This window comes from Octodon degus, unplaced genomic scaffold (assembly GCF_000260255.1).
Source record: "Octodon degus isolate 3935 unplaced genomic scaffold, OctDeg1.0 scaffold00051, whole genome shotgun sequence".
NCBI classification, from domain to species: Eukaryota; Metazoa; Chordata; class Mammalia; order Rodentia; family Octodontidae; genus Octodon; species Octodon degus.
In genome coordinates, this window is record NW_004524627.1 from 11,023,038 (window position 1) to 11,050,934 (window position 27,897).

The 27,897-nt window shown below is 35.3% G+C and overlaps 1 protein-coding gene across 6 annotated transcripts in view; it reads left to right on the top strand.

Annotated features, from left to right (window-relative positions):
- Window positions 1–25,768, top strand: part of Fndc3a (fibronectin type III domain containing 3A) — a 143,146-nt gene extending 117,378 nt beyond the window's left edge. For 5 of the 6 annotated variants that reach the window (XM_023717208.1, XM_004633092.2, XM_023717207.1 and 2 more), the window contains exons 15-26: window positions 3,699–3,837; window positions 5,450–5,518; window positions 6,589–6,707; window positions 8,667–8,772; window positions 8,863–9,038; window positions 10,319–10,432; window positions 11,253–11,402; window positions 11,501–11,784; window positions 11,893–12,105; window positions 14,421–14,587; window positions 15,547–15,674; window positions 23,086–25,765. In XM_023717208.1, the coding sequence (XP_023572976.1) occupies window positions 3,699–3,837; window positions 5,450–5,518; window positions 6,589–6,707; window positions 8,667–8,772; window positions 8,863–9,038; window positions 10,319–10,432; window positions 11,253–11,402; window positions 11,501–11,784; window positions 11,893–12,105; window positions 14,421–14,587; window positions 15,547–15,674; window positions 23,086–23,400 (1,980 nt within the window). In that variant the 3' untranslated portion in view covers window positions 23,401–25,765. Of the gene's footprint in view, window positions 1–3,698; window positions 3,838–5,449; window positions 5,519–6,588; window positions 6,708–8,666; window positions 8,773–8,862; window positions 9,039–10,318; window positions 10,433–11,252; window positions 11,403–11,500; window positions 11,785–11,892; window positions 12,106–14,420; window positions 14,588–15,546; window positions 15,675–23,085 lie in introns of all 6 variants that reach the window. The other variant, XM_004633093.3, reaches the window with a different exon arrangement.
- The last annotated feature ends 2,129 nt before the right edge of the window (window positions 25,769–27,897 follow it).

Below are 27,897 nucleotides of genomic sequence, written 5' to 3' on the forward strand. Positions count from 1 at the left end.
TGTCAAAAAGAAAAATGCTAAAAATATGCACCAAGATGTAATTATAGCAGTATATAGGCATAGCATGTTGATCTTCTTAAGAAATGAAGAGCTGAAGCAGGAGGAATGAAGTCTAGACCATATATTGAGACTGCCTCAGAAAACAAAGTAAAAACAAAAAATTATTCTGATTTAATACAGATTAAAGTGATGGAAGTTGTTAATAACCATTTTTAAAAAGAATATGATTAATATAAAATGCTTAGTAAGAATATCCCCAGATAGTTAAAAATACTGAAATTTTATGGATTTCATAGTAAAGATAATCCCTAGATAGTTAAAATACTGAAACCAGGGGCTGGCCAGATTGGCAGGTATAGGGACAGGGGTTTGATCCCTGACAACACACGCTGTGCCAGCCCCACCCCGGGAGCATGCTGAGAAAGAGATTAAGACTGGGTGTGGTGGCATGTGCCTATAATCCCAGCACTTGGGAGGCTGAAAACAGGACGATTACTACAAGTTTGATCTGTGTAGTGAGACCCCCTAGACCCTGTACTAAATACATTAAAAAATAAAAATAAAAATCGCTAAAACAAAATTAGGACAAGGAAAAATTCTTGAGGACAGAAGAATGATAAATTTTAAAATATAACAAAGCAACTAGGGTTCTTAAAATCATTTAAAATTAGGAGTAATAAACAACTTTTAATTCCACTGGAGATGGAACCAGGACCTGGTATCCAAATTTGTTTTAAAAGCATGAAAGGCGTCAGGCTGGTGGTCATTCTTCTCTTAACTGGTAAGATGATACTTTGTTTCCTGGACTTATCTTTACTTTTTAATACATGTTTATAATACATAATGTTTGCATTCCTTATATGGAGTTGGTATGGATACATGACATGTCCTTTCCCCTTCATCTATCTCTTGATCTCCTTTCCATTTGAGAAAGATCTACAACCCTTCTTTCTATGTCTTTTATTTTGTTTTTTATAATTTGGGAATCTGAGTCTAGTAATTTTCTTAACAGTCTGTGTGATATTAAATTAGTCTCAATATCTTTGATAGTATAGTCATATTCTCCTCATCTTACCTATGGTCATTTTATGTTCTATCATCCATTTCCTCTGCTCTACCTGAAGTGTGCCCCAGCTAGGTCTTTAACTCTTCTTGGTGTATCCTCTTGTCTCTCAGGTATATCATCTCAGCATTGTGTCAGCTGTGATTTCTGTCCTGAGGAATATTCTATCTCCAAACATGTTTTGTTCATAATTATTTTTTTTCCAACACTTCTCTTACCTTCTGATACCACTTCTGTTCTACACCAACATTAATTTTTCTGAACAGCAGCTTTCCCTCAATGAAATAATTTCTTTAGTTTGAAATAAAGATTCTTCATATTCTTACTCAGTTTTTTAACTTACCTGTTTTCACTTACTTCAATCAGCTACCTCATCAGATTGAAAAAATTACTCATCCTTCCCTGAGCCGAGCTCACTGTTCCCACTTCACTTCTGCACTTATGCTCCTGAGTTTCTGTCCTTTTTCGTACCATTGCTTTCTCTTGAATAGTTGTTGCCCAAGAACATTATCATATCACTTCTGTTTGTCTTTGTAAAGCTTTCCTAAGTAATTTTAGGCTTTGGTAATCTTTCTTTTCCTTTTAATAGCCTGTTGCCTGTCTTTTGCATAAAGACCCTAAATTCATTAGCTGAAGCAGTGCTTCCTTAACCATGGGTTGAGGGCCTAGCACTGCAAAAGGGAAAAAGAAAAACAGTACACAAATGTTCATACAGCATTATTCATAATAGCCAAAAAGTAAAAGCAGAGCTAGATATAGTGGTTCACATCTATAGTCCACACTTGCTTGGGAGGCTGAGGCAGGAAGATTCCTTGAGTTCGAAAGTTTGAGCCCAGCTGTACAACAATAACAAAGCTACATTTGAAAAAGGGGGGTGGGAGGAAGCGTCCTAAACACCTTTAAGGTAAGGATTGCATCATACCTAAAGTTCTTAGAATAGTATTTCTAATGATCTGATTATTTATAAAATTAAGGAGAAAAACATTATCTTTATCACATTATCTTTATCCTTTATCTTCATCACTAACTGAAGATGATACTTGTAGTAAAAGGGAACAATAGTAAAATATATACACCTTTAAAATTATTACTAGATGGATCTTTATAGCTTTTAGAAAGACTTGTTACATTGAACTCTCCTGTAATAATAAAGTAAGTAGATACTCTGTGCAACATTGATAAGTGCTTCAAACACCTTTATGATCTCATTTGTAAAGCAGTAAAGTGAGAAAATCTATTTTGAAAATCCATCTTGAATATGTGGGAAGACTGAGGAAGTGTAAACAAAGTTAACAACTGGACTGAATTTTACCATGTTCTCCTGCATTGCATGAATTATTTAGGATTATAGTAGATTTACTGAATAAATCCTCTTCCAAAATGCCATGTAGCATAATAGACTCTTGTCTGTAATGGAGGACAAACACAAGTATAATTAAATTTCTAAAATATAAGGGCTGGCGAGATAGCTCAGTAGAATCAGCTCAGGGTCCTGAGTTCAATCCCTGGTACTGCAAAAATAAATAAAATAAATGAAATCAAATATAATTTTGACACCTAGATGTGACTTATTCCTGTTGTTACATAATAAGCTTACCCCATAGCTTGAAAACACTGGATTGTTTATTATCTCACAGTTTCTGCAGGTCAAGAGTTCAGAAACAGTTTAGCTGAATGGTTCTAGGATTGGGTCTCCATAAGTTGCATTCAAGATGGCAGCTGTGTTTGCAGTCATCTAGAGGCTCCAGCTGTGTCTCAACCCATATAGCTCTCAGTGGTCCCCAGGGGAAAAGGTGAGGGGGTTTAGAAAATAAAGACAAGAAACAAAAGCTTCTTTACCTAATGGGAAAAGAGGACTGAACAACACAATAGGGAAGTTTATTTATACTTTTGCAAAGTTAGTATCACGAGACACAAGGTTGCCTGGTGACTAATGACTGAAATTGTCTAAGCAGGATGTTTTTCTTAAGACTGAGGTAGTTTGCCTGCTTTAGACACTGTGGCCTTCTCTTGTCCCCACATGTATGACTAATTTTCGTTTTCACCCATTCGCAACACAACTGGTCCTACAGATCTGCTTCCAAATTCAATCACATGGGCTACGGATATAACTCAATGGCACATGTGCCTGCCTGGCAAGCACAAGGTCCTGAATTCAGTTCCCAGTACCAAAATAAACAAAGATTTCCAGTACCAAAACCAGATTCACTCACGTGGTTATTGCTTGGACCTCTCATATCATCACCTCAGCCTTCTAACATAGGCAAGTTATGTTATACTGTTATCTGTTACTTCAGGAAATCATTGGTACAAGTTGCACACAAAGGAAAGGGAATTAAGCTTCACCTTTTGAATAAAGAATGTAGAAATTGTGAATGTCTTTGTAAAGCCCCCAAAATTAAGTAGACCTGAAACCCCTCAAGCATCATCAGACTGTAGTTTTTGAAGATGATTATCAGTTTCAGAATATTAGACTTAACACTTGTATTCAGGACTGACTCTGAATTGGAAGTACACTTCATATTTGTTTTATATGCATTTAATCATTTGACTGAACTTGTTTTTCTCTCACTACTTTGTTCATTAAGCCAGTATCATTAGGTGTCAAACATACTAAGTCTTTGTGTTACCACAGGTTATTGCTTACAACTCAGAAGGTAAAAGTAATCCAAGTGAAGTAGTAGAATTTACTACCTGCCCAGATAAACCAGGAGTACCTGTAAAGCCTTCGGTTAAAGGAAAAATACACTCACACAGTTTTAAAATAACTTGGGGTAAGATACTATGACTATTTCTACATTATTGTTGTATTTGATTAAAGTAGTTCACATGTGAAAATCCTTTTTAAGAGATTTAAGAGTAATCTGGATACACTGGGCCTGTGCAATGATCACCTTAGGCTGGATATTTACTGTATCTATATTTAGAAGAGGGGGAAAAATACATGAAACTACTACCGTAAAGTTCAAGTTCTTGGCCAGTGAGATAGCTCAGTGGATTAAGCTCCTACTTTGGTAAGCTCAGGGACCAGGGTTAAATTGCCAGTCCTGTGTGCTGCACGGGCCCCGCCCCCGCAGTGCACTGAGCTGGCCACTGAATCTGGGCATGGTGGTGAACGCCTGTAATCCCAATACTGGGGAGGCTGAAAACAGGAAGATCACTATGAGTCTGAGCTGCCTAGTGAGACCCTTTACCAAATACATAAAAATGAAAAAAGAAAAAAAAATGCAAGTTCTTATTTTATGAATATAAAATATCCTGGTTGCTACAAGATTATCATGGTTTTCAGCCATACTTAGACAATAGTACATGTGAACATTATTCAGCATTGTTGGGCCAGCCTACAGAAGAAAGCCCAAATTCAGGAAAGGGTATCCGTGTAGAAGAAAGCAACACTAATGATCTGTACAACTTGTCAGTTTTATGTTTTCTTACAGAAAATTTTACCATGAGTTAAATAATTCTAGTTAATCCACCAATTGAATGTAATTTTGGTTTTGGTTTTGTTTTGTTTTGTTTTGTTTTCCTTAAGATATACAGCATTATCTCTTATTTTGGTGTCAGTTTTCCCAGAAAAGTGTTGATTATGGGTAATAACATTTTTCCGCCAGGTGTGGTGGCACATACCAGTAATCCCAACACTCAGCAGTCTGAGGCAGAAGGATTGTCCCAAGTTCAAGGCCAGCCTGAGCTGCATAGCAACACTGTGTCTTAAAAATAAAAATTTATGGAGTTTTACCCCCCCTAAGAAAATCTGTTAGTCCAGTAAGAAATGTGTGAGTCATTCACTGAGGATCTTTTTTGTAGAAAGCTGTATGCCTATAAATACTAAGTTCAGATTTGATACAGAACTGTGCATCTACTATTTAGACACTAAGCAGGGCCCAAACTGTATAAAATGAAAGAAAACTGAACTTGCAGCAGAGTTTTCTGGTTTATCCTAGCTCTCCAGAGAAATAAAAATTAGTTATTCGTTTACAACAAACATTTATTGAGCAACTGCTTACCTTTATGGTAGATAATGGTAAAGCAAAGATCATACAGTCTTTGAAACTTGATCCCTGCCTAAATAATTCAGATCAATAAAAAGACTTTGTAATAATTATAAAATATCCACAAATATTCAACCACCTAAGAATCTAAAGTGACTGGAATTTTGTTTAGCCATTAAAAATAGACATAAAGAGTCCAAGATATAAACATTTACAAATGCAATAAATTAAAACAAGTTGACACAACATAGGTACAGATATTAGAAATAAAATAGTGCAGGGGATTCTTTTTTTCTTTTTAAAAAATTTTAGTTTTGTGTTCTGTTTATTGCAGTTTTTTCCCTTTTCACATTGTATATACTATGCCTCATATCACTTTCATTTCTTTGAGTAGATCCACCAAAAGACAATGGAGGGGCACCCATCAATAAGTATGTAGTGGAGATGGCAGAAGGATCTAATGGTAAGAGTAACTGTTTCACTCTTTTTTTTTTTCCATAATTTTATTGAGAAGCAAATAGCAGTGAGACAGTTTCAAACCAAATTGGTAGGACAGTTTCAATAATTAACACATTGCATACATTCTTCCTAGTGGTTAATTACTGTACAAGATGCGGACATGATATCCTATTTACAAACACCATTAGAACAAATCCCTCTATTCATTAAGAGAATGTAACCTTATGTATCTATCCTAATGTTTCACTCTTATTATTTCAGTATATTCTTCATGATTTTACATCTTTTCTTTCCTATTTTCATTTGTTACCACAAAAGATACTCACTTGACTATGTACTGACCTTTATTTATTTATTTATTTATTTATTTTTGCAGCAGTTAAGATTTTACCTGTTGTAGCCTCCAGAAGTATAGGGAAATATATGTCATGCTGTTGTATGCCTACCTATATTTACTTTTTTTTCTTCATTTGTTTACATTGCTTGCACCCAGATATCCAGGCTAAGTTGTTATATAACTATAAAGCCTCCTAAAGGTTAGTTTATTCAGTTAAATTTAAATCTAACAGATGTAACAGAGAAAAATCATCTTCTAAAATTTAACTCAATTTATATTCATTTTAGTAAGAAGATGACAAGTGAACTTTATGCTTGTGTATCATGTTGAATGAATTTTTTATTTCTATGAAATGACATTTCCTGGAAAAAATAAGAATTGCTTTTAATTAAAACTGAACTTCCTGTGTTATTGGCTGTCTCCACTCTGTTTATTATAATGTTAGTACTGGACCAATAAACACATTTAAAATGCTTAATTAAAAGCAAATTATCAATGTAAGCCATAGTCTTTATGAAGTTACAAAGATATTTCAACAAAGCCATGCACATTTGTTTAAGAAGCCACACACATAAAGAAAATTATATCATTTCCAGGAAACATGTACCAAGCTAAAATTATTTCTGACGAATTATATAAACACTTAATTAGTGAAGCTAGGATACCTGCCACATCCATGATTCCAAAACATTAAACATTACCTTACAGCTGATTGAACACAATTCTTTACCTTACAGGAAATAAATGGGATATGATATACAGTGGTGCTACTAGGGAGCATCTTTGTGATCGACTAAATCCAGGCTGTTTCTATCGTTTACGAGTTTACTGCATCAGTGATGGAGGACAGAGTGCGGTAATATTTATTTATAGATGATGGTGATGTTGTTGTTGTTGCTGCTGCTGCTGCTACTGCTGTTGTTGTTAAAGTTTGGGCAGGATCTCCAAATGCCACCTTCAGTATTGAAATATGTTTACAAATGTGGAAAAGTGGATAAACTTATAGTTGCCAGAATATTCTAATATAAAACTTTGCTCGTAGTATTCTGTGACCATCTCTTCTCATTGGTGTTTAGCCTTCAAAGAAAAAGCAAATACGCATGCACACACACACACACACACACACACACACACACTAGTAGAGGAAAGTTTGTAAAGATAAGTTTTAGAATGCTGCTTAATAACCATACCAACATACAAGTCAGAAACAGAGGGCCACGGAGACATCTCAGTGGCATAAGCACCTGTCTGGCAAGTGCAAGGTCCTGAGTTAAACTGCCAGTACTGAAAAAAAAAAAAAAAAAGGAAAAGAAAAACAAGTCAGAAACAGAAATAAAATACTTACATACTGATTTACTGTTCCATAAAGCATGTGTCAAAAGAAACAGTGAAATATCATTTGCTATTTAAATATAGCTTATGTTTACTTATTTCTGAAAAATTGACCTTTATTTTATTATTAAACCCACCAAAAATGGATTTAAATGTACTATTCATTGAACGAACACACACCAACACGCACACACAAACATTTACAGTGATCTGGAGAAGTAGGTTTTTTAATAGGAGTGATTATTGTTGATTATTTCTTGATGAATTTAACCAAAGATGAATGATTTCACACAATTAAAATACTTTTTTAAATATTATTAGCATTTAGTTGAAAGTGTCAATATTGTGAAACTACATGTAAGTCCTGCTACACCAGTTTATAATCCCAGTTACCTCACTTTGTCCAGTAAGAAAAATCTCCCCCAAAATGGAGGTATATATACCTCAGTAGCCTAGCATATGTGAGTGAAACTGTAAGGTTGATCCCAGGACTATAAAAAAGAAAATCTTTCTAGATTTCAGAAAAGTACATGCATTCACACAGAATCCTATCCTATTCTAATACAGAATAATAACATTCTTACATAGGATACCTTTGTGGATAAAATAATGAACAAATACTTTGTGATTATAAAGAATGTTAGGGCTAGAAAGATAGCGCAGCAGACTAAACACCTGCTTTGGCAAATGCAGGGACCAGGATTCAATCCCTGGTCCCACATGCTGCATTGGCCCCACCCCTGGGGTGCACTGAGCTAGTGAGCTAGTCCAGGCATGGTGGCACACATCTGTAATCCCACACTGGGGAGGCTGAAAACGAGGATCACTATGAGTCTAAGCTGCATAGTGAGCTCCTGTACCAAATACATAAATGAAAGAAAAAACAACAACAAAAATATTACATATAAACTGTAATACAAAATAGGTCAGAAATATGGAATTGAATTTATACATCCATTTTTAAGAGCTTATCTTTTAAAATACAAATATTTTATGTTACATATATGTATATGGTATAAAAATTAAAAGCCATAACAAATACCTAAAAGGTATGGAGTTCCTAGAGAAGCTTATCAGATACTAGAATTATTTTTAGGTGGAAAGAAAAAAAAATTTCTTCTTAATAAATAAACTAGCACTTCGGTTAAAAGTTCAGTAACAAAGTGTCTTAACTCTCCTAAAAAATAAGGCAGCCAGGCATTTACTGAATGTTAAAACATCCCTCCTTTAGTTCCTTTTAGGCAGAATAAAAAAAAAAATACTGCCTATTAGGTTGTATCAGGTAGGTTTTTTTAAATTACAGAAAGAAAACTTTCTTTGAATATCATAGATGCGTATGTCTGTATAAAATTTGTTTTAATGACTTAATTAGGTTTTAGTTTTATTCCTTTTTTTTATTGGTAGTCTTTGTATCCATACTGTTTTCCATTACCAAAAGCAATCTGATTTGTTTTGGGACTTGTGTTGTTTTTTGTTCTGGCAGGTCTCTGAATCTTTACTCGTGCAGACTCCAGCTGTGCCTCCTGGCCCATGCCTCCCTCCTAGGTTACAGGGTAGACCCAAAGCAAAAGAAATACAGTTACGATGGGGTAATTTCCAAGTTCCTTGATAATAAACTCTTGTTTACTTAGCATTAAAAATGTCCATCATCTTTACCTGTGTAAATCTTTTCACTATAGGCCCCCCGCTGATTGATGGTGGATCAGTCATTTCGTGTTATGGCATCGAAATGTCTCCTGCAGAAAAAGATGAGCCCAGAGAAGTTTACCAAGGCTCTGAAGTGGAATGTACAGTGAGCAGCCTTCTCCCTGGAAAGACATACAGTTTCAGACTGCGTGCAGCTAACAAAATGGGGGTGAGAAGACCATGCTGACTGAATGGGAATCACAATTATGGTTCTTTGTAACACATGTCATGCCCACTGTTTTTACATTTTGTTTTCAACATGTAACTTCAAATTTTATAATTTTTAATAACTGATAAAATGTCAGTATGTCTTGTAATTTGGGTATTTCAGTATTTTCAAACTTCTTTTACAATTTGTTACTTTAAACATTCATCAAGTTTAAGTTTACCTTTCCACCAGTGTTAATAAGGTCTACTTAATCAGCAGCCTGACTATATGTAGCATTTACTTACAGTTGGAAGCTAGTTGAGATTCCAATTCCAGAGGGGAAAGCTTACATTTTAAGCATTTCTGGGTTTGTGTGGATTATTTTTAAATGAAATGGGCAAAAAGGTGATACCTTCTTTTTACAATGAAACTAGAGCTCAGAAAAGCCTCATCCATAACCACACAAACTAGTAAATGATAGAATAATGCTATCTACATTTGTCAGGCTCTAAAGCTGAAGTTTGATCTAGTCAACTATGACATTTTTCATCACTTTTCATTAAGACATTTTTCTCTAATGACAAAGCAATAATTTCTTAATGTCAAATGAATAAACTGTTCTATAATTAAAGCTTTATAAAATTAAACTGACAAGTGCCATTATTGCAGATTCTAGAGAACTATACATAGTTCATATCCTGGCTCTAGCCGAGTTTGGGTTTATATCTGTAAGTTATTTAAAACTTGTACAGCAAATTCATCATGGGCAGTCCTTCTTTCTTCCTTTCTATGTGAAATCATCATGTTAAGAGCTTTACAATCTACAGTACATAATGGCATCTTCAGTGCTCATGTCTTAGTGCATATGTTCAAGTTTTCTATAAATTTGTCAGGACTGCTTTTTGTAGATACAGAGAATATACCATACTTTTTTTTTTTTAACCCTTCTAAAGCTAATCCAGGAATAATTTATGACTACCATGTTTAAGGCTTTAATTGGTATCCCTTTCTTCATGCTTCACATAATTTCTTTTTATTTCACTCCTTCAAAAAACATTTCATGAAGGGAATAGAAGGAGAAAGTATCTAGTAAATGAAACTTAAAAATTCACCTCTTCTTCACTTCAAAGATTTTAACTCTTTTTACTTTCTGTGAATGCATATAGAATTTTAACTAAATCGATCTTGAAAGATAGGGAAGATGGACTTAATTATTAGTGAATCTTTTATTTATTACAGAATTCGGTGTGATCAGTGGCCAGTTATGAAAATGAAAACCCTGATTGTGCTTCTTTTTTTAGTTTGGACCCTTTTCAGAAAAATGTGATATTACTACAGCCCCTGGGCCACCAGATCAATGTAAGCCCCCTCAAGTGACATGCAGATCTGCAACTTGTGCACAAGTGAATTGGGAGGTATTGTAATTTCCACAATTTAAGTTACTTCTTAAGTGATTGGAATAGTTTAAATAGAATAAAGATACTGCTCATTTTGCCTTCTGAATTATATGGAGGAAGCCTTAATTAAATTCATACGGTAAATAGTTCTGTTTCCACTATGAAGAATTTGAATTAAGATACAGTGGTATTTCAACTATTTGGACTTTAGTTCATAATGTGCTTTGTATTTTTATCAAAGGTTTATTGTTAATACTGAGATTTTTAGCTACTGGTGAACTAATGCTCAGAAGAAGCATTCATAGAAATTAGTGTAATACTACTGTTATATTTATCATCTGCAATGTATTTTTTCTGATTAGTCATAATTAATGATTATTGTTTTTTTTTTTTAATTTTATTTATGTGTGTGTGTGTGTGGCCAGCTCAGCCCACCAGGGGGCGGGGCTGGCTGGCATGTGGTGCTGGGGGATTGAACCGTGGTCCCTTTGCTTGCTAAGCCAGTTCTAAGTAGGTGCTTTAGACCACTGAGCCATCTCACCAGCGCCATAATTAATGATTATAGTATCATTTTTCTTTGAAGTTTAACAAAGAAAATATCCTTTATGGTTTAATATTTAATGGAATTATTTTGAAGCAATTTGAAAATTTAAATGGGCTTAAAATACTCTTCTAAAGTGATTCTTAGTTGTATTTCTTCTAATTCAAAACAGCGTTGTATTTTTGACCAGTCTTAAGTTCAAAGCCAATCCATTTTAAATATGCTGGTAGAAAGAACATTTTCCCCAAATGTTATTCAGTCAATATCAAGACTAAAAACATTATCTTTTTCTTAAAGATTCCTTTGAGTAATGGAACTGACGTCACCGAATATCGATTAGAATGGGGAGGAGTTGAAGGAAGTATGCAGATATGTTATTGTGGTCCTGGCCTCAGTTATGAAGTAAAAGGACTTTCACCAGCAACTACCTATTATTGCCGAGTCCAGGTAAAAGTGATCAGTGCATACTCTACCCAGAATTTTATGTGTTCCTTACAATTTCATGGTCATGTCTTTGTTAATTTGGAGACTTTGTGAATTACTAGGCTCACAGTGTTGTGGGTGCAGGCCCTTTCAGTGATGTAGTGGCCTGTGTGACTCCACCATCAGTTCCTGCCATTGTGACTTGTCTTCAAGAAATAAGTGATGATGATATAGAAAATCCTCATTATTCACCTTCTACATGCCTCGCAATAAGATGGGAAAAACCTTGTGACCATGGTTCAGAAATCCTTGCCTATAGCATCGACTTTGGAGATAAACAGCCCTTGACAGTTGGAAAGAGTTTAAGCTATATCATAGACAATTTGCAACCAGATACAACATACAGGTACATGCTACAAAAACTATAAAAATTTTACCTAGACTAGAGGAATACTTCAAATAAAATTATCATAAACTAATTTTTTTTTTTTTTTTTTTTTACTGTGGCACTTAGAATACGAATTCAAGCCTTGAATAGCCTTGGAGCTGGTCCTTTCAGCCATATGATAAAGTTAAAAACTAAGCCCCTCCCTCCTGATCCACCTCGTCTGGAATGTGTTGCCTTTAACCACCAGAACCTTAAGTTGAAGTGGGGAGAAGGAAGCCCAAAGACACTGTCAACAGATTCTATTCAGTACCACCTTCAGATGGAGGATAAGAATGGAAGGTACGGGCTGGAGAGATGGCTCAGTGGTCTAAAGCACCTACTTAGAACAAGCTTAGCAAAGCATCAGGGACCGCGGTTCAATCCCCCAGCACCACATGCCAGCCAGCCCCGCCCCCTGGTGGGCTGAGCTGGCCACACACACACACACACTCTTTCTCTCTCTCTCTCTCTCTCTCTCTCTCTCTCTCTCTCTCTCAAATAAATAAAAAAAATTAAAAAAAAAAAAAGAATGGAAGGTAGGATTTTTGCTTGCTTTTTTTATATAGTTTTTATATTTTAAGTATATAGACTTTAGAACTACAGAAATAAGTTGGCAGAAAAGTTAATACTGTCAAATCATTTTTAAGTATGCTGTTTTAGAATTCCTGTTTATGAGTGAGAAGCTGAGGAGAAAAAAATAAGTGGACTATTCTTTGGTTCTCTTCTCAAACCTATTTACTATAAATGATTATAGCATGTTATTTGCAGTAAATGATTGTGATTTGCTTAAGTTCTCAGAGGGGCAGGGATTACATCTTACTTTCCCATGGTCCACATACAGGCCTGCACACTGAACAAATACATTTCTACTCCTTACTAATAGTTCTGGTTAGAGTCTGATTTAATTTTTTTTTCCAGAGGTTTTGATTAATTATACAGTCTTTTTGCTATACTTCCTCACATTTAGGTTATCTATTCCTCTGTTATATTTTTGTGTACATACTATGTTTCCCATAGACCGTACACTCCAATTACAGTGTTACTCAAAATATTTGCAACTTTTATTATCCAGAGCCAGGTATGCCAGAATGGTACATTCCTATAATCCTAGCACTGGGGAGCTGAAAGAGGAAGATTGCCTCAAGTTGGAGGGTAGTTTGGGCAGTATAGTGAGTTGAAGATCAGCATTAGTTATACACTGAGACCCTGTCTCAAAAAAATTTCAAATATCAATGTAGGGCACTTTATTCATATTATATTTGATATAAACAATCCCGTCTACTCTGCACAGTTGTTAACACTCTACTGTGTAAAATTTTTGAATTTTACCTTTTTTTTTTTCTTTTTTTGAGCCAAGGTCTGGCTCTATAGCTCAGATTGGCCTTGAAGTCACTGTATAAGCCAGGCTGGTGTTGAACTTGTAATGATCTTCCTATCTCAGCCTCTTCCTTACTTTTCTACTTTTTACTCAGTATATGAGAATTTTGTCTCTGATGGATTTAGAATACTAATAACAGTTTTTCCCAGCCTTAACTTTGGCTATATATGGAATATTCATGGTACTTTTACATAATATTCTCTATCATAGTAGTATATATGAGCATTCATTATTCATTTCCTACTATTTAAAAAAATTTTAAATGGCAATCAAAAATATTGGGAAACTGGCTGGGTGTGGTAGCCCACACCTATAATTCCAACACTTGAGAGGCTGAGGCAGGAGGATCTCTGAGAGTTTGAGGCCAATGGACTACACAGTGAGTTCAAAGACACCCTGAACTATACAGTGAGACCCTGTCTAAAAAAACATTGAAAAACATTCAACTTACAGATAACTTATTAGGCAAAATTTATATAATGTAAACATTCTATCAGAAATCCAGGTGAGTGGCAAACACCTGTAATACCAGCTATCTGAGAGACTGAAGCAGGAAGATTGGCAAATCAGAACTTGTCAGATTGGGAGATCAGTCAACGCCTGTCTTGAAAGAAAAGCTTGGAATATACCTCAGTGATAGAGTGCTTACCTAGCAGACATGAGGCCCTGGGTTCAATCCCTACTGTGACAAAAAATAAATAATGACAATCATTGTTGTTCACATAGATAGTTTGAAATTAATTCTCTTATACCCCTACATGAAGCTGTAGAAAACATTACTAAAATTATGGCTGGGAACTAAGAATTAACCTTTTTTCCAAATAAAGACAATTAAAATAGAAGCAATGTCATAGCTCATTTTTTGTCCTATAGAGGACAAATTATATTGATATGAAGTTAATTGGAAATAATTCATGATGGCAATTGTGATGTTCAGGTGCTCAAAAAATATATATCTTACGAGATAGCAGTTAGGAACAAAGGCAGATCAGATGCCTGAGAAGAAACAGTTAACAATGATTAGTATGAAACTTAGCAACAGACTTTCAGAAAGCCAAGTCAGATTAGGAAATCTGCCATTTCTATGATATTCATCATTTGCTGAATGACATGAATACATTTGGGATTAAATTTTTAGAATAATTTCTTATCCCTAATAAACTCAACTATACTTTTTAGTAATTTTAAGAACATTTTTATTAGATAAGATGTTATTTAATAGTTATTTCTATTTTAGGTTTGTTTCCTTATATAGAGGACCATGTCATACATACAAAGTACAACGACTTAACGAATCAACATCTTACAAGTTTTGTATTCAAGCATGTAATGAAGCAGGGGAAGGTCCCCTTTCCCAAGAATATATTTTCACTACTTCAAAATCTGTCCCAGTTGCCTTGAAAGGTAAGTTACATCCTGAAGTTGTTTTCTTTAATAATTCATTTTAAATGTGTTTTCATAAATTGTTTCATTTGCTTTCATTAAAATTTTGTAACCAGCCCACGTACTGGGATTTTCCCTCAGTAATAAAAGCTGTTTTGTCTAGTACATTGATAAAGAAAACCTGATCTGAATACAAGTTAGTGATTTTTTTAATAAAATAACAAAAAGATTAAATTAAGTAGGCTGTTTCTAATCGGATCATTTGCTATTTCTGCTATTTCAAACTGGTTTTTAAGTATTTAAGTCATTGTTTTTCATTCATTTGGAATCCAGAGGAAAAGTGAGTTCTTTCACTAAGTGAAACCAATTTTTGGTTAACTTAGATTTTTTGTTCAAAGTTACACACAAATGTATACACATATTTGTATATACATGTATGTATGTAATTTCAGAGTCATCCTTATTTGAAAATGACCCTTCAAGGATTGTATTTTGTTTGGGCTAGGAAGGTAGCTCAGTAGTAGAGCTTACCTAGCATGTACAAGGCCCAGAGTTCAATCCCCAGTACCACAGAAAAATAAAAAATAGAAGGTAGACTTAAGTTTACTGAACCAGGAAGATTAATTACACTGACTTCTAGAATAATATTTTGGATCAGGTATTTATTGATTGTATCATTTGTTAAGTAGATCCAGAATCAAGTAGACTTTCCTTAAATGAGCTATTCTAATAATCTAATATTAATGAGTATCAGAATCATTCTTGTATGTTCCCACATCCACTTTAATGTCAGCCTTAGGAAGATTATTGCTTTTAATCCATTTGTGTGTAGATTTTTAAAAATTTACTGGTATTTATTTTAAGTTTACATCTGGGTTTCAAGAAATGTTGATTTTTTTTTTTTAATTATAAGTATCTGTGGGCTGTGCCACATTAAAATATCAAAAGGAACTGAACTTATTTATATTTGTTTCCTATAGCCCCCAAAATAGAGAAAGTGAATGATCACATTTGTGAAATTACATGGGAATGTTTACAACCAATGAAAGGTGATCCAGTTATTTACAGTCTTCAAGTTATGGTAGGAAAAGATTCAGATTTCAAACAGGTATGTGTCACGATAGTTTTGTAAATATATACTTTCACCCTTCTTTCATTTCTGTTATTTTTAAAGCAAGATTTGACCATCTTTTTTCTAATTCAGAAACATTTGTTTAGTATGTAATGTTCCAAATATTTCAAAATTCAAAATCTTATTAGGCATTTACTACACTGGAGCAGATATAGGATGTAGCAGTGAACAAAAAGTCTGTAGTGCCATGAAGCTTACATTCTAGTAGGGAAAACAACAGCAACATTAAGAGCAAACACATCAACAAACAGTATGGCAGAGTATATTGGTGCATTGGAGAAAAAAAATTAAACTCTGGTAAAACATATAAAGCACTGGAAGGGGCTATATACCCAAAGAAAGTGATGTGGGGTGAGAAGTTTTCTGAAAAGCGAACCCTGCAGCTGAAGCATATTTGTTAAATTTGATCCACAATAAGGGGGCTAATGAGTAGGACACAGAGAGACCCCAGGGGACTGTTCATGACCTCAAGTAGTTAATGATAGTCAGTGTATGCTATGATAGAAAATAAAGATCTACCAATATCTGGCTTCTTCCACTGTGTGCTCCATTTTTGAGCCTTTCTAAAGTCAACTTCACATTGCTGGTTCCCTTAATTGCTTCAGCCTCTACAGACTTAATAAAATGACACTTTGGGAAAAAGAACAGTAAGGAAGCTAAGCTAATGTGGAGATTATGCACAGTGTTGGCAAATCTTTTAAAGCTTTCAGTGATAAAAACAACCTGTTATGGTACACATGCCAGAGGTTCACTGCCACTGAATGATAAAATTACAGTATGTTGCAGCTTTCACTGCATGTAAAATTAGAATGCAATAGAGGATTTTAGCCAGAACAGTCAACATAATTAGACATGATGTCATCTTGGGTATAGTGTTGAAACTAAAATGAGAAAGGTGCAGAAGCATAGAGACCAAGGAGACTCTTAATACAACAGTAATAAGTTGTAGTATAGTGCTTAAATATAAGGCAGAGTTATTATTATGAAAGTCTAAAAGTATCACTTTGCTGGCAGAGAAATTTCAAAGATAGCATCCTGATAGATACTGAATTAACAGGGAAAGAATTGTCAGTGTTTGTTATAAGACATATGATTCAATATGTGTAAGCATACCATCTGATTTTCCTTTGTGGTGGTAACTTTATTTTGAAAGGCTGTTAAACTGTTGTTTCTGTTGTCTCTTGTATTTTTCCACTAGAAAAATCATTCATTCATCTGTTTTATTCTGGTTTTGTGCTATTTTAGTTATTAAAGAATTTTTAAAATGTATTTTTCTTCTAAAGTATATAGAAGTGTAGTATCTTAACTATGAAATGCCCAGTGGAATTATATTTGGCATGTGATTACTTTTATTAAGCCATCTATAAAAAATTTGAAGTATAATTTACAGATAAGCAGGCTTCCTTCCAAGGAGGAAGCAAAATTAATATTAAATTTAATTGTGTTACATATTTAAAGGAAATAGGGTAATGTATGAATAAGGTTATGTCACTACATGAAACAGCCATGCTAATTCTAATTTGAATTAAAATCTACGTTGCATGGTGGTACATGCCTGCAATCCTAGCATTTAGCAGGCTGAGGCAGGAGGATTGCCAAAATGTGAAGGCAGCATGGGCTATATAGTGAATTCAACATCAGCCTGAACTACATAGTGGGACTGCAGAAACTTTGTAATTATGACATTTTGTATATCCATATAAAGGTCATAATGAAGAAAAACTTGCTTTATAAAGAGTAATGATTGGGCTGGCCAGAGAGCTCAGCAGATTAAAGCACCTGCTTAGGCAGACACAAGGGCCAGAGGTTCGATGCCCAGTGTGCCATGCTGGCCCCACCCCCTGCGGCATGCTGAGACAGCGCTTGAGACTAGGCATGGTAGCACGCGCCTGTAATCCCAGCACTTAGGAGGCTGAAAAACAGAAAGGATCACTACAAGTCCAGTCTGTGTAATGAGACCCTGTAGACCTTATACTGAATACATTTTTTTTAATAATGATTAATTCCAGCTTGATTTTTGAACATTTTACAGAAGAAGGGTCATTTAAGCTTTAAGGGTATTCAGGGTATCATAATCTAGCAACTGTGACTTCAGTAAGGTTCAATGAGCACATAGTAAAGGAATCCAGGTATTGATAGGTCTTTATTTTCTAGAAGTAGGAACTATTGATATTTTTAAGAAGGTAATATTTTTTTTTAAAGTCATAGTTTCTAAAATCCCCAGGCTCATTCAGCTATTTGATAGAGAAAGATAGTCTCTTTAATAAATGGTAGGGGCTAGCGAAATTGCTCAGTGGTCTAAAGCACTAGGCAAGCTTAGGCAAAGCTCAGGGATCATGGGTTCAATCCCTGAAACCACATTCCATGCCAGCCCAGCCACCAGGGCAGGCTGAGCTGACCACTAAATAAATAAATAAATAAATAAATAAATAAATAAATAAATAAATATTGATGGCAAAATTGAATATCCACATGCAAAAGATTGAATTTAGAACAGTATATCTCACCGTATACTAAACAAAAATCAAAATTAGATCAAAGAGCTAAATGTTAAAACAGAAACACTCTGCTGGAAGGTAAAATAAATCTGAACACATAGATCCAGGCAAGGGCTTTCTTTCTGAACAGTGGCACAAGAAATAATACCAAGAAACAACCCATGGGATTGGATTAAAAGACTACTGCACAGTAAAGAAAACCAATCAAGTAAACAGACAGCCTACAGAATGGGAAAAAATATTTTACCAGCTACTCCTTGGGCAGAGGACTAACATCCAGACTCTAAAGAACTCAAAAAAATTAGACCCTTTAAAAGAAAAGACCTATAAGCCCCTGCCTGGCAAGTGCAAGGACCTGGATTCAGTCCCCAGTACCGCATAACATGCTGGTCCTGTACAAAAAAATCCACAGGCAAAATAAAAGTCCTAGTCAAAATTCAGGCAACTAAAATAAATGTATAGTTCTCAAAACTGCAAATGGGGGAGGGGGGGCAGGGAGATGGCTCAGTGGAATAAGGATTTTTTTTTTTTTTCTCCGAATGCCCTCAGGGGTGGTTTGGCAGGCTGGAGTGTTGTGGGGATCGAACTACAGCAACCTGAGGCTGAAAGCTTTTCCGAAGCAGCCACTTAAAGAACTGAGCTAGGGCCAGGCCCCTATGGCTCAGTGGAATAAGCGCTTCCTTGGCAAGCGCAAGGGCCTGAGTTCAATCCCCGGTTCCGCCAAAAAAAAAAAAAAAACCTGCAAATTGCCAATAAATACATGAAAAAATATTCAGCATTGCTATTAGAGAATGGATATTCCTCAAAAAACTAAAACTCAAAATTCCATGAAGTATTCATGGGTAAATGGTTGTACCTTGAGACCATAATACTACGTAAAATAAGTCACAGAGGCTTAAATAAAATCTTTTGATATTTCTTATTTGAGAAAACCAAAATATAAACAGCAAAATAACAATAGGTAACAGAAAGTGGACAGATCTTTTCAAAATAGGAAAGAGACCATTCGATGGATGGAGGAGAAGAGGGATGAGGGAAAGGAGATGGAGTGGGGAGGGATCAAAAGTAAAAATTGGAAATAGAGCTTTTCAAATAAGAGGATAAAGAGATGGGAGGAATGATGGATAATGTAGGGGACAAGAAAGAAAAGGATGTGTTATGTATGTATACCAACTCCCCATTATAAATGTAATCATATACTGTAAATATACTAATAAAAAATAAAATTGATAGTTTCTAGACTAGTATATAAAAACTGTATGTTTCAGCAATTAAGAGTCATCTGAAGGACCAGCCAAATAGCTCAGTAGATTAAAGTGCCTCAAGCAGGCACAGGGGCCAGAGGTTCAATCCCTGGGCCTGCTGTGTGGGCCCTGCCCTCAGGGCACACTGAGATGGCAATTGAGACTGGGCGTGGGCCTATAATCGCAGCTTTTGGGAGGCTGTAAACAGGCAGATCACTAAGAGTCCAATCTAGTAGTGAGACCCTGAACACCCTGTAGACGCTTCCTTAAAATACAAAAAAAAAAAAAAAAAAGGCATCTGAAAGCAGATTAACCTGATAGCAATTAGTACTTATGATTCTTACTCTCACACTTTGGGCAGCTAATCACTTTGCTTTCTTACTTTTCTTCATCTTGCTTTCATCAGTCATTGGCTTTGTCCACATCTTCATGTCTTGTCCACAATAGCACTTCATCTGGAATTGTCTCCATTCCCCTAAACTTTCTTTCCCCTTTGACTCCGTTCTTCTTTCACACACATCCTAACTCCCATGTGCACTGGATACCCAGCCTTTCTAGGTATGAGGAGGAAGATTTATACAAGTCAGGTGTCTGCTGGCTCTTTAATCCTCTTAGAAATGTATACATCTTTAAAAGCAAGTGTTTTCTAACCAAAAGCATATTTCAAATGGGGTAATAATGGGACATAGAGAATCTAGAAGACAGTAGGACCACTTCCAAAGCAAATCTCTAGAACAAGGGGCAAGAAAAGCAACCCGAAGTAGCCCGTAAGCAACTAAGTGTGAATCATCTTAGGTAGGAAATTGAAAACAAGCAGACTTGGTAGTTCCAGCAGCTAATGAAATCATTCAGGACTTGGTTTCTCCCACTATTCTGTGGCTGCACTTAGCAGAAGAGAATTTTAACTCACTCACATTGAGAAGAAAGAACATGCCTAGATTTCAAAGACCAATCTACTATGCTAGGGCTGAAATCAACCAGCCCCACCTTTGGAGTTGAAGAAGACCAGCTTCTCTCTGTACATGGCCTGGGTATGGGGAGGATCTACATCCCATCCAAAATCAGAACATATTAAATTTATCTAATCAAGCAAATAGGTTTTTAGAATGGAAAGATATGCAAATAGGTAAGGTACTAGATTCTTTCTTATTGACCCTAAATTTTCTATTGTTAATTACTAATTTTTTATGTCTAGTTATTTTATTGTGCTATAGAATATTCATAATACTAAAAGCAAATACTAGTTTATGAAACCCTACAATTTCTGTAAAAGTTTCCATATAAAATTCTGTTGTAGTTGGCATGCTGTTGGAAGTTCTTGGATAACTGGATGTATAAAATTTCATTAGTTTAATGTGCGAACCAAAAACTATGAATTTAGAATTTTTAATCTTTTGATTTTAATTAAGGTCAAATATATACCTCTCTTACACAGATAAATCTTAAATTAGATGTAAGAACCTAATCTGTGTTCTTCTGTTGTATATCTCCAGCTACCTATGTTTCTCTGTATATCCTTGATACATCTGTTTTTGTTTTGGGGGGTTTTTTGGCAGAACTGGGAATTGAACTCAAGGCCTTTGCACTTGTCAGGCAAGCGCTTATTCTACTGAGCCATCTCCCTGGCCTCTCCTTGATACATCTGAAACACAAAATTGAAAAATTTTATCTCATCATCTTCTCTCCCTGTTTCTGTTTTCCAACTTTCTGACTTCATCAGTGATCAGTATCATCTTAGGTCCTTTTTTTTCCCGACCAACTTGTATTCAAAAGTCATTTCTATCTCCGTAACAACTATATCAGGGACTCAGAACCTTGTGTGCAGCAAGAACCACTATATATTCCACAACTTAGAACTTCTTTCAAGGGGCCAGGGAGATGGCTCAGTAGAATAAGCACTTGCTTGGCAAGCACAAGGGCTTGAGTTCAATCTCTGGTTCCGCCAAAAAAAAAAAAAAGAAAGAAAGAAAACAAGAACTTCTTTCAGTGCCTCACAACATGATCAGGATGCCTTAGACACTTTTTTATCTAAAGTGGCCTCTTTTGAATAAGACCTACCTAAATTTATGACTTATGATTAATGTATTCTCTTCTTTCTGCCAGATCTCTTCACTTGTCACCTTTATGTCATTTGTTGACTGTTCAGGCTTGTTGGTTTTGGTTTTGGTTTATTTTCTTTATAATCATTCTCATTTGGAGACTGTTCTCATTTGCAAACATAGTGGAAAATAAAGCTTGCTGATAAAAATTACAATCACCTGCTACATTCATATACCGATAAGACAAATACATATTTCTAGTAAATTGGCCTCATTTATATAATTTTATGCTCCTTTCTAATACAAACTTTGATTTATTTACATTAGTTTTATGATCTCCCAAACATTGGTCATCTCTACATTTCTACTCCCTGAAACATTTGCATCCTCAGAATTAATGTATGTTTGCCATTTTATATTACATATAAGTTTCATCTGAAGGCTTCTGTCAATAAAGTTACTTTTACATCTTTTTTTTTTTTTTTTTTGGTCCCAGGGATTGAACTCAGGGCCTTGCACTTGCCAGGCAAGCGCTTAGTCTACTGAGCCATGTCCCCGGCCCTGTACGTCTTACTAGCATCCACATTTTTACTTAGCGATAGTACAGTAATTTAATGGCCTTCTGTTAGGTGTTGTATTACAAGCTTTACTTTGAGACACAAAATGAGACAGATCATCTTTCCTTCTTTGGGAATAAACCAGGTTGTTAAAATTTAGATTTATGGTACAGGTGTAATTTAAGGAGCTAAAGGTATGTGCAAGAATGCTAGCCCAACTATGTATTGATCTGACTTGTGCCACATCAGCTAGCGGGAAGAAGTCCACTGGGAAGTGAGCCTTGTTTTTTTTTTTTTTTTTTTTTTTTTGGAAATAAGAGCATAGGGCTCATGAATGAAAATAGTAACTACCATATTTGGACACACACTCTATGCTGGGCACTGTGCTAAGCATTGTAATAAGTGTTAGTTCATCTCATGCTCAAATTACCATACAGGTTAACTACTATAATGCCTGTTGCTCTGAGGTAATTGCTCTTAAATTATCTGATGTGAAGTGGTAGAGCAGGGCCCTAGCCCTAGAATGACCAGTTTTGATATGTCTCTGTGTTCACTAGCATATTCCCTTTTTTAAAAATCTGTGGAGCTCCATCTTCTAAGGCATGGCAGAGGAATTAGGTCTGAGGAGCCTAGTTTGGGAATTCGAAGTGATCTTCTAAATCTTATCAAGTGACTTGCTATAGAAAAGTTGTCTTGTTTAAAACTGTAAGAATTTGGTTTCTTCTCACATTTGAGGAAAGCAAGGAAATGCCTGAGCAATGATTTGTTTTTTCTCTTACTGCTTTAGAGCACATCCTCTTTACTCACCTATAAGCTCTGAAGGTAAATCATGCACTTTTCGCATCTCAAATCCTCCCCCCACACACACCCTTACATAGCAGACAGACAAGTACTTTAATGAATAGGTATTCCTTAAATGTCCCTGAAAGGATAAAATCAATGATTTTCTCTAGCTTCCACATCAAAAATAATTCTGAAACTAGTCATTATTAACACATTTTCTGTCCAGGTGTCACAAACAGTTCTTCCTTCTTAAATATTTTTAACAGGTTTACAAAGGTCCCGACTCTTCATTCCGATTTTCCAGCCTTCAACTGAACTGTGAGTATCGATTCCGCGTGTGTGCCATTCGCCAGTGCCAAGACCCTGTGGGGCACCAGGACCTAGTTGGTCCCTACAGCACCACAGTGCTCTTCATCTCTCAGAGGACAGAACTTCCAGCCAGCACCAATAGAGACACTGTGGAAAGTACCCGGACCCGGCGCACCCTTAGTGACGAACAGTGTGCCGCCGTCATCCTTGTACTGTTTGCTTTCTTTTCCATTTTGATTGCCTTTATCATTCAGTACTTTGTAATCAAGTGAAATATATAACTTTATTTTTAACACTGTATTACATTTTATTTTGTCATGTACTAAAATTATTTCTGTATTGCTTTTACAAAAACTGGCATTTAGACTATATAGCACATCATTTTTGTCATTTTCAATGATTATACATATTATTAAGTAGAGAGGCTGGCACTTTATTAGAATGCAAGCCACAGAAATACCATTTGGGAGGGTTTTTTGGTTTGGGGGAGTTGTTTTATTTTTGGTTGGAGCTTTTTACTTTTTTGTTTTTTGACATGCCTTCTTATAGAACAAACTTTCTAAGAGGCAACAATTTATAACTGATATTTTGACCAGTCAGCATGAGTGTAACAGTGATAACCTGACATTTGTTGTAAAGATTACTATCAACAGAAATTTTCAGAATGGCCAGAATTTACACTAACATGCTATATAAAAATATAAAAGTCTGATGCTGTGAAAGCAATCTAGTGCTGTATTTCTACCTCCTCATTTGTCTTAATTATTTGGTATGTGGGATTATGATGAATAACTGGAGGGGCTTAGCAAACAAACTGGATGAAAGAACATGTGTGGAAAAAAGGAAGTTTCTTGTTTGATAAATGTGGAGTTCTTCATTACAAGTACATTTTCATGAATTCACAGATAAGTCACTTAAAGAAAGCACAGGCAGTTCATACAGCCTAAAAATACTTTAATGTTTACTCAAAAAGTACCTCTGCAGGTCTTGAGAACATGGAAAAGAACAGGACTTTTAGATCATAACTTTTAAAATCTATAACACACTCTGAATTTCAAAACTATTTGGTTTCTGTTTTGTGACCCTTCAGACCATGTGCATTTGTATAAGGGCATATACTTATTTACATAACATATATATATAAACTCATACCAAGTGTAGGAATACATATACACACTCCGTCTCTCTGGTATGGATTAATGTTGAAGGACTCCCATAAGTTTTGCTGCTGTTCCCATAACTACTGCCAATATCATCAGAATTCATAATCAAACCTAACCTTTTGTTTGGGGCACCAAATCTGAAGACAAAATTAATTTGCACCAGTAAACTTCAAGCTGCTTTCTTGAAAAACTAATGTTTAATGTATAATGTCTGTTTGGATACTGTTCCAAATTGTTGATTGCATGTGGTTAATGTTGCATTAGAGCACTTTGCAATTGCATAATTCATTAATGTTTTGTGAACTTGGCATTTGTAAGTTACTGGATTGATCAGATTGAATTTTTGTCAAGTATCACATTGTACATCTTGCCTAGATGTTGATGACTGCCAGTAATAATAGTTCGTAATGAATCTACAGTTCTTGTTTTATCACATCTGTTACCTGTAAAACACCTGTAACTAGCTTTTTTAATTTATTATTTGAATTTTAGGATAGTGAATCACTAATTTTTAGTTGCTGAGATTAGCATTTTAGTGATTACTAAGCACTTCTGTCTTTGAAAAAAGAAACGTATGTTTTGTGCTTTGAAGATCTCTGAAGAATTTCCCTATATTAGAATGGGCATGTATTGTAAGTAATTGTTTTATGTTAAATGATCTGTGCTGTATCAAAAAAAAATCATTAACCTTTGTTCAAAAAAGAAACAGATAAACTTGGCCTTTCCAAGTGGTAAGAATGATCTGTCACTATAATATACTGTATGTTTACATTTTATTTAAACTTAATCTCTTATGTATAGAATGATAATCTTCCCCAAAAAATTGCGATTATTTTCTAGAAACTTCTTAAAAGTGCCACATTTGGCAGTACAAATGAGTTTGAGTGTAAGAGCCCAGAGATTTCTATATAGTTGAATGTCTAAAATGGTAAAATGTGCCACTGTAACAAGTTACAGTGGCTTATGTTTTTCATAGTAATTCAAATGAACTCCTATTTTTGATAGTAAATGTCATTTAATTGTGTACTTGCCATTTGAGCCTCACTGCAAAATTAATGCAGGGGAGAAAACAATTTTTAATGTAATCTTGATTTTACCTCATATACTGTACATTCCAAAAACTCTAAACTTTTTAAAGATTATAGATACACTACCAAACATATCACCTTAAAATTGTGTAAGGTTGAACTTCATACAAATGAAAATTATAATATCATAAGAATACATAAACTATGTAGCAAAGGTATCTTTAAAATCCATGGAAAATAAAAGTTGTATCATTCTTTTTTGAGATATGTTATTGTATTCTTATACATTTTATTATCTGCTGCCTGTTTGAAAGAATAAGGTCTCCCCTCTTCCAGTAGGCTTAATGCAATTTTCCTTGTAGTGTCCAAATTTTCAATTTAAGAGGATCCCTATTCATTATACAGCATAGAGCACGGTAGACTAAAGAATGAAATTAGAAGTTTTATCCAAGTAACTTGATTTTATGCAATTCATTAATCTTGCTTTAAACTTACTACTAGGAAGGAAAAACTGGGGATGGTGACACATGGCCTGTAGTCCAAACAGTTCAGGAGACGGAGACAAGAGGATCTTGGGAGGTCAAGGCCAGCCTAGCAAATATAAGGAAACTATAAATAAAGAAGTTTACTCAATGGGAAGAAAACCCCTGACCTCTCTTGCCTTTCCTGCATTATGCACCCATTTTCTGGTACCTTCCTTTACCCACCTCTTGGGCCTAGGGCCTACCTTTTGTTAAAGTACAGTACTTCCAGGTCTACCTTCCCAAAAGTTCACCCATCCCTCTCACTCATCTTCCTTCCAAATTTCTATCCCCTGGATCTTCTCATGGGGATTCATTGCTTTTAAAATCAAAATGAATTTCCAGTTGCCACAAATGCAACCACCACATAATAAAGTTTAAAATGTTAGACAAGGGAAGGGGAGGTATGTTTAGTGTAGGGCCATCACTCCACAAAATTAGCTAAGGAAGAGTCCAGCTTTGAGAAGGACATGATACTCATCTGTAGCTTTGCACCTATCACATCTTTTTCTAAACCTTAAAAATAAATTTTAACATGAAAAGGGCTTTAACACTAGAAAAGCTAAATCAGTCAGTGAAGCCATGTGACTGATAATCATAGTGACTAGTATCTTTGGACCACATGATGTATCCTAGGCTTTGTGTTTGGTTCTTTGATTATCTCCTGTAATGCTTTTATCGGCTCTATTATGTGTATACAGGCACACAGAGAAGTCAAGCTGTCTCCAAAGATCAAATGACTAATAAATGATGGAGCAAGGATTGGAATTGAGTGCTTGGTCTAGCGTACTTACATTTAACCACTATCCTCTGCTGTTCCAAAAGTCCTCTGTTCTAAAAAGGAAATCAAAATTAGTATTGCATTTATGAGAACATTTATTTAGTACTACCTGTATGCCAGTCATTATACTGAGCACTTCATCTCCAAAATAACCCACAGGACTGAATCAAAGGAAATAGAAAAGAATTTGGTACAAGGTACTGAACTAAATGATAAAACCAAAGTTCTTTCATTTTTAATTTTGTCTTCTGACACTTTTGAGTCCATACTTGACCCTGGGAAGAAACCATCTTCTTAAATATTCATCCAAGAATGAAAGTACCTCTCTTAGACCCCAAATGAGACAAATTGCTGTGCTCAAAAAAAAATATTGCTAATGCAGAGAAACCTTAAAAAAGTAATGCTAAGTGAAAAAAGCTAGACACATACATTGTATGAATCCCTTTAAATGAAATATAAACAATAAGTAAATCCATAAAGACAGATTTATGATGGTCTTGGGTGAAGGGAGGAGAAAAATAAGTTGGTGCTTAAGGGGGTATAAGGTCGTGAGTTTGAGATGATGCAAATGGTTTGGTACTAGATAGAATTATTGGTCCCAGATACTAGGGATGCACTACATGGAACTGGACTGTTCACCATAGAATGCTTAATTTTACATTATGTGAATTTTTATTTCAATTTTTCAAAAGTATGACAGGTCTGAAAACTAATACAGTATATAGATCACATAAGAATAGAAAATCCTGGGGAGCTGATGTCAAATCAGTAAGCTCACTTTGCTAAGAACACAGGCCAACTTCTCACTTCCTTTCAAACTCCCTCTCCTCCCTATGTATCCCCAACCCTTTCTGTCTGCAAGAGCCCCGTTGACAACTAAATATCAAGATGTGCTTCATAACTATTAAGAGATTTGTCTTGCCTATTCATAAGTACCAGCTTTGTCCCATGTATTTCTAGGAAGACTGAGTTGTCTGGGGAAAAAAAGAAAAAAGAAAGAACTTCTACGATTCCCATTTACCAGTAGCAGCTGCTGGGCAGTAAGACTGTCCATTTATAGCAGAGTAAGCCCTGTATTCTTGTCACCCACCTTTACAGGACCTCACGGGTCTGCCACACTGAGCCTTTCTCTCAGGAGAACCTGGAATGAGCAAAAAATTACTAAAGAAATAGCCAAATGTGTGACAAATACGTGCAGTAGAAAAGTTTACTGAATCTGTTCTGCCATGTGTCACTGCTATGCAGAGAACCTGGCAGCCTTTGGGAAACACGACCC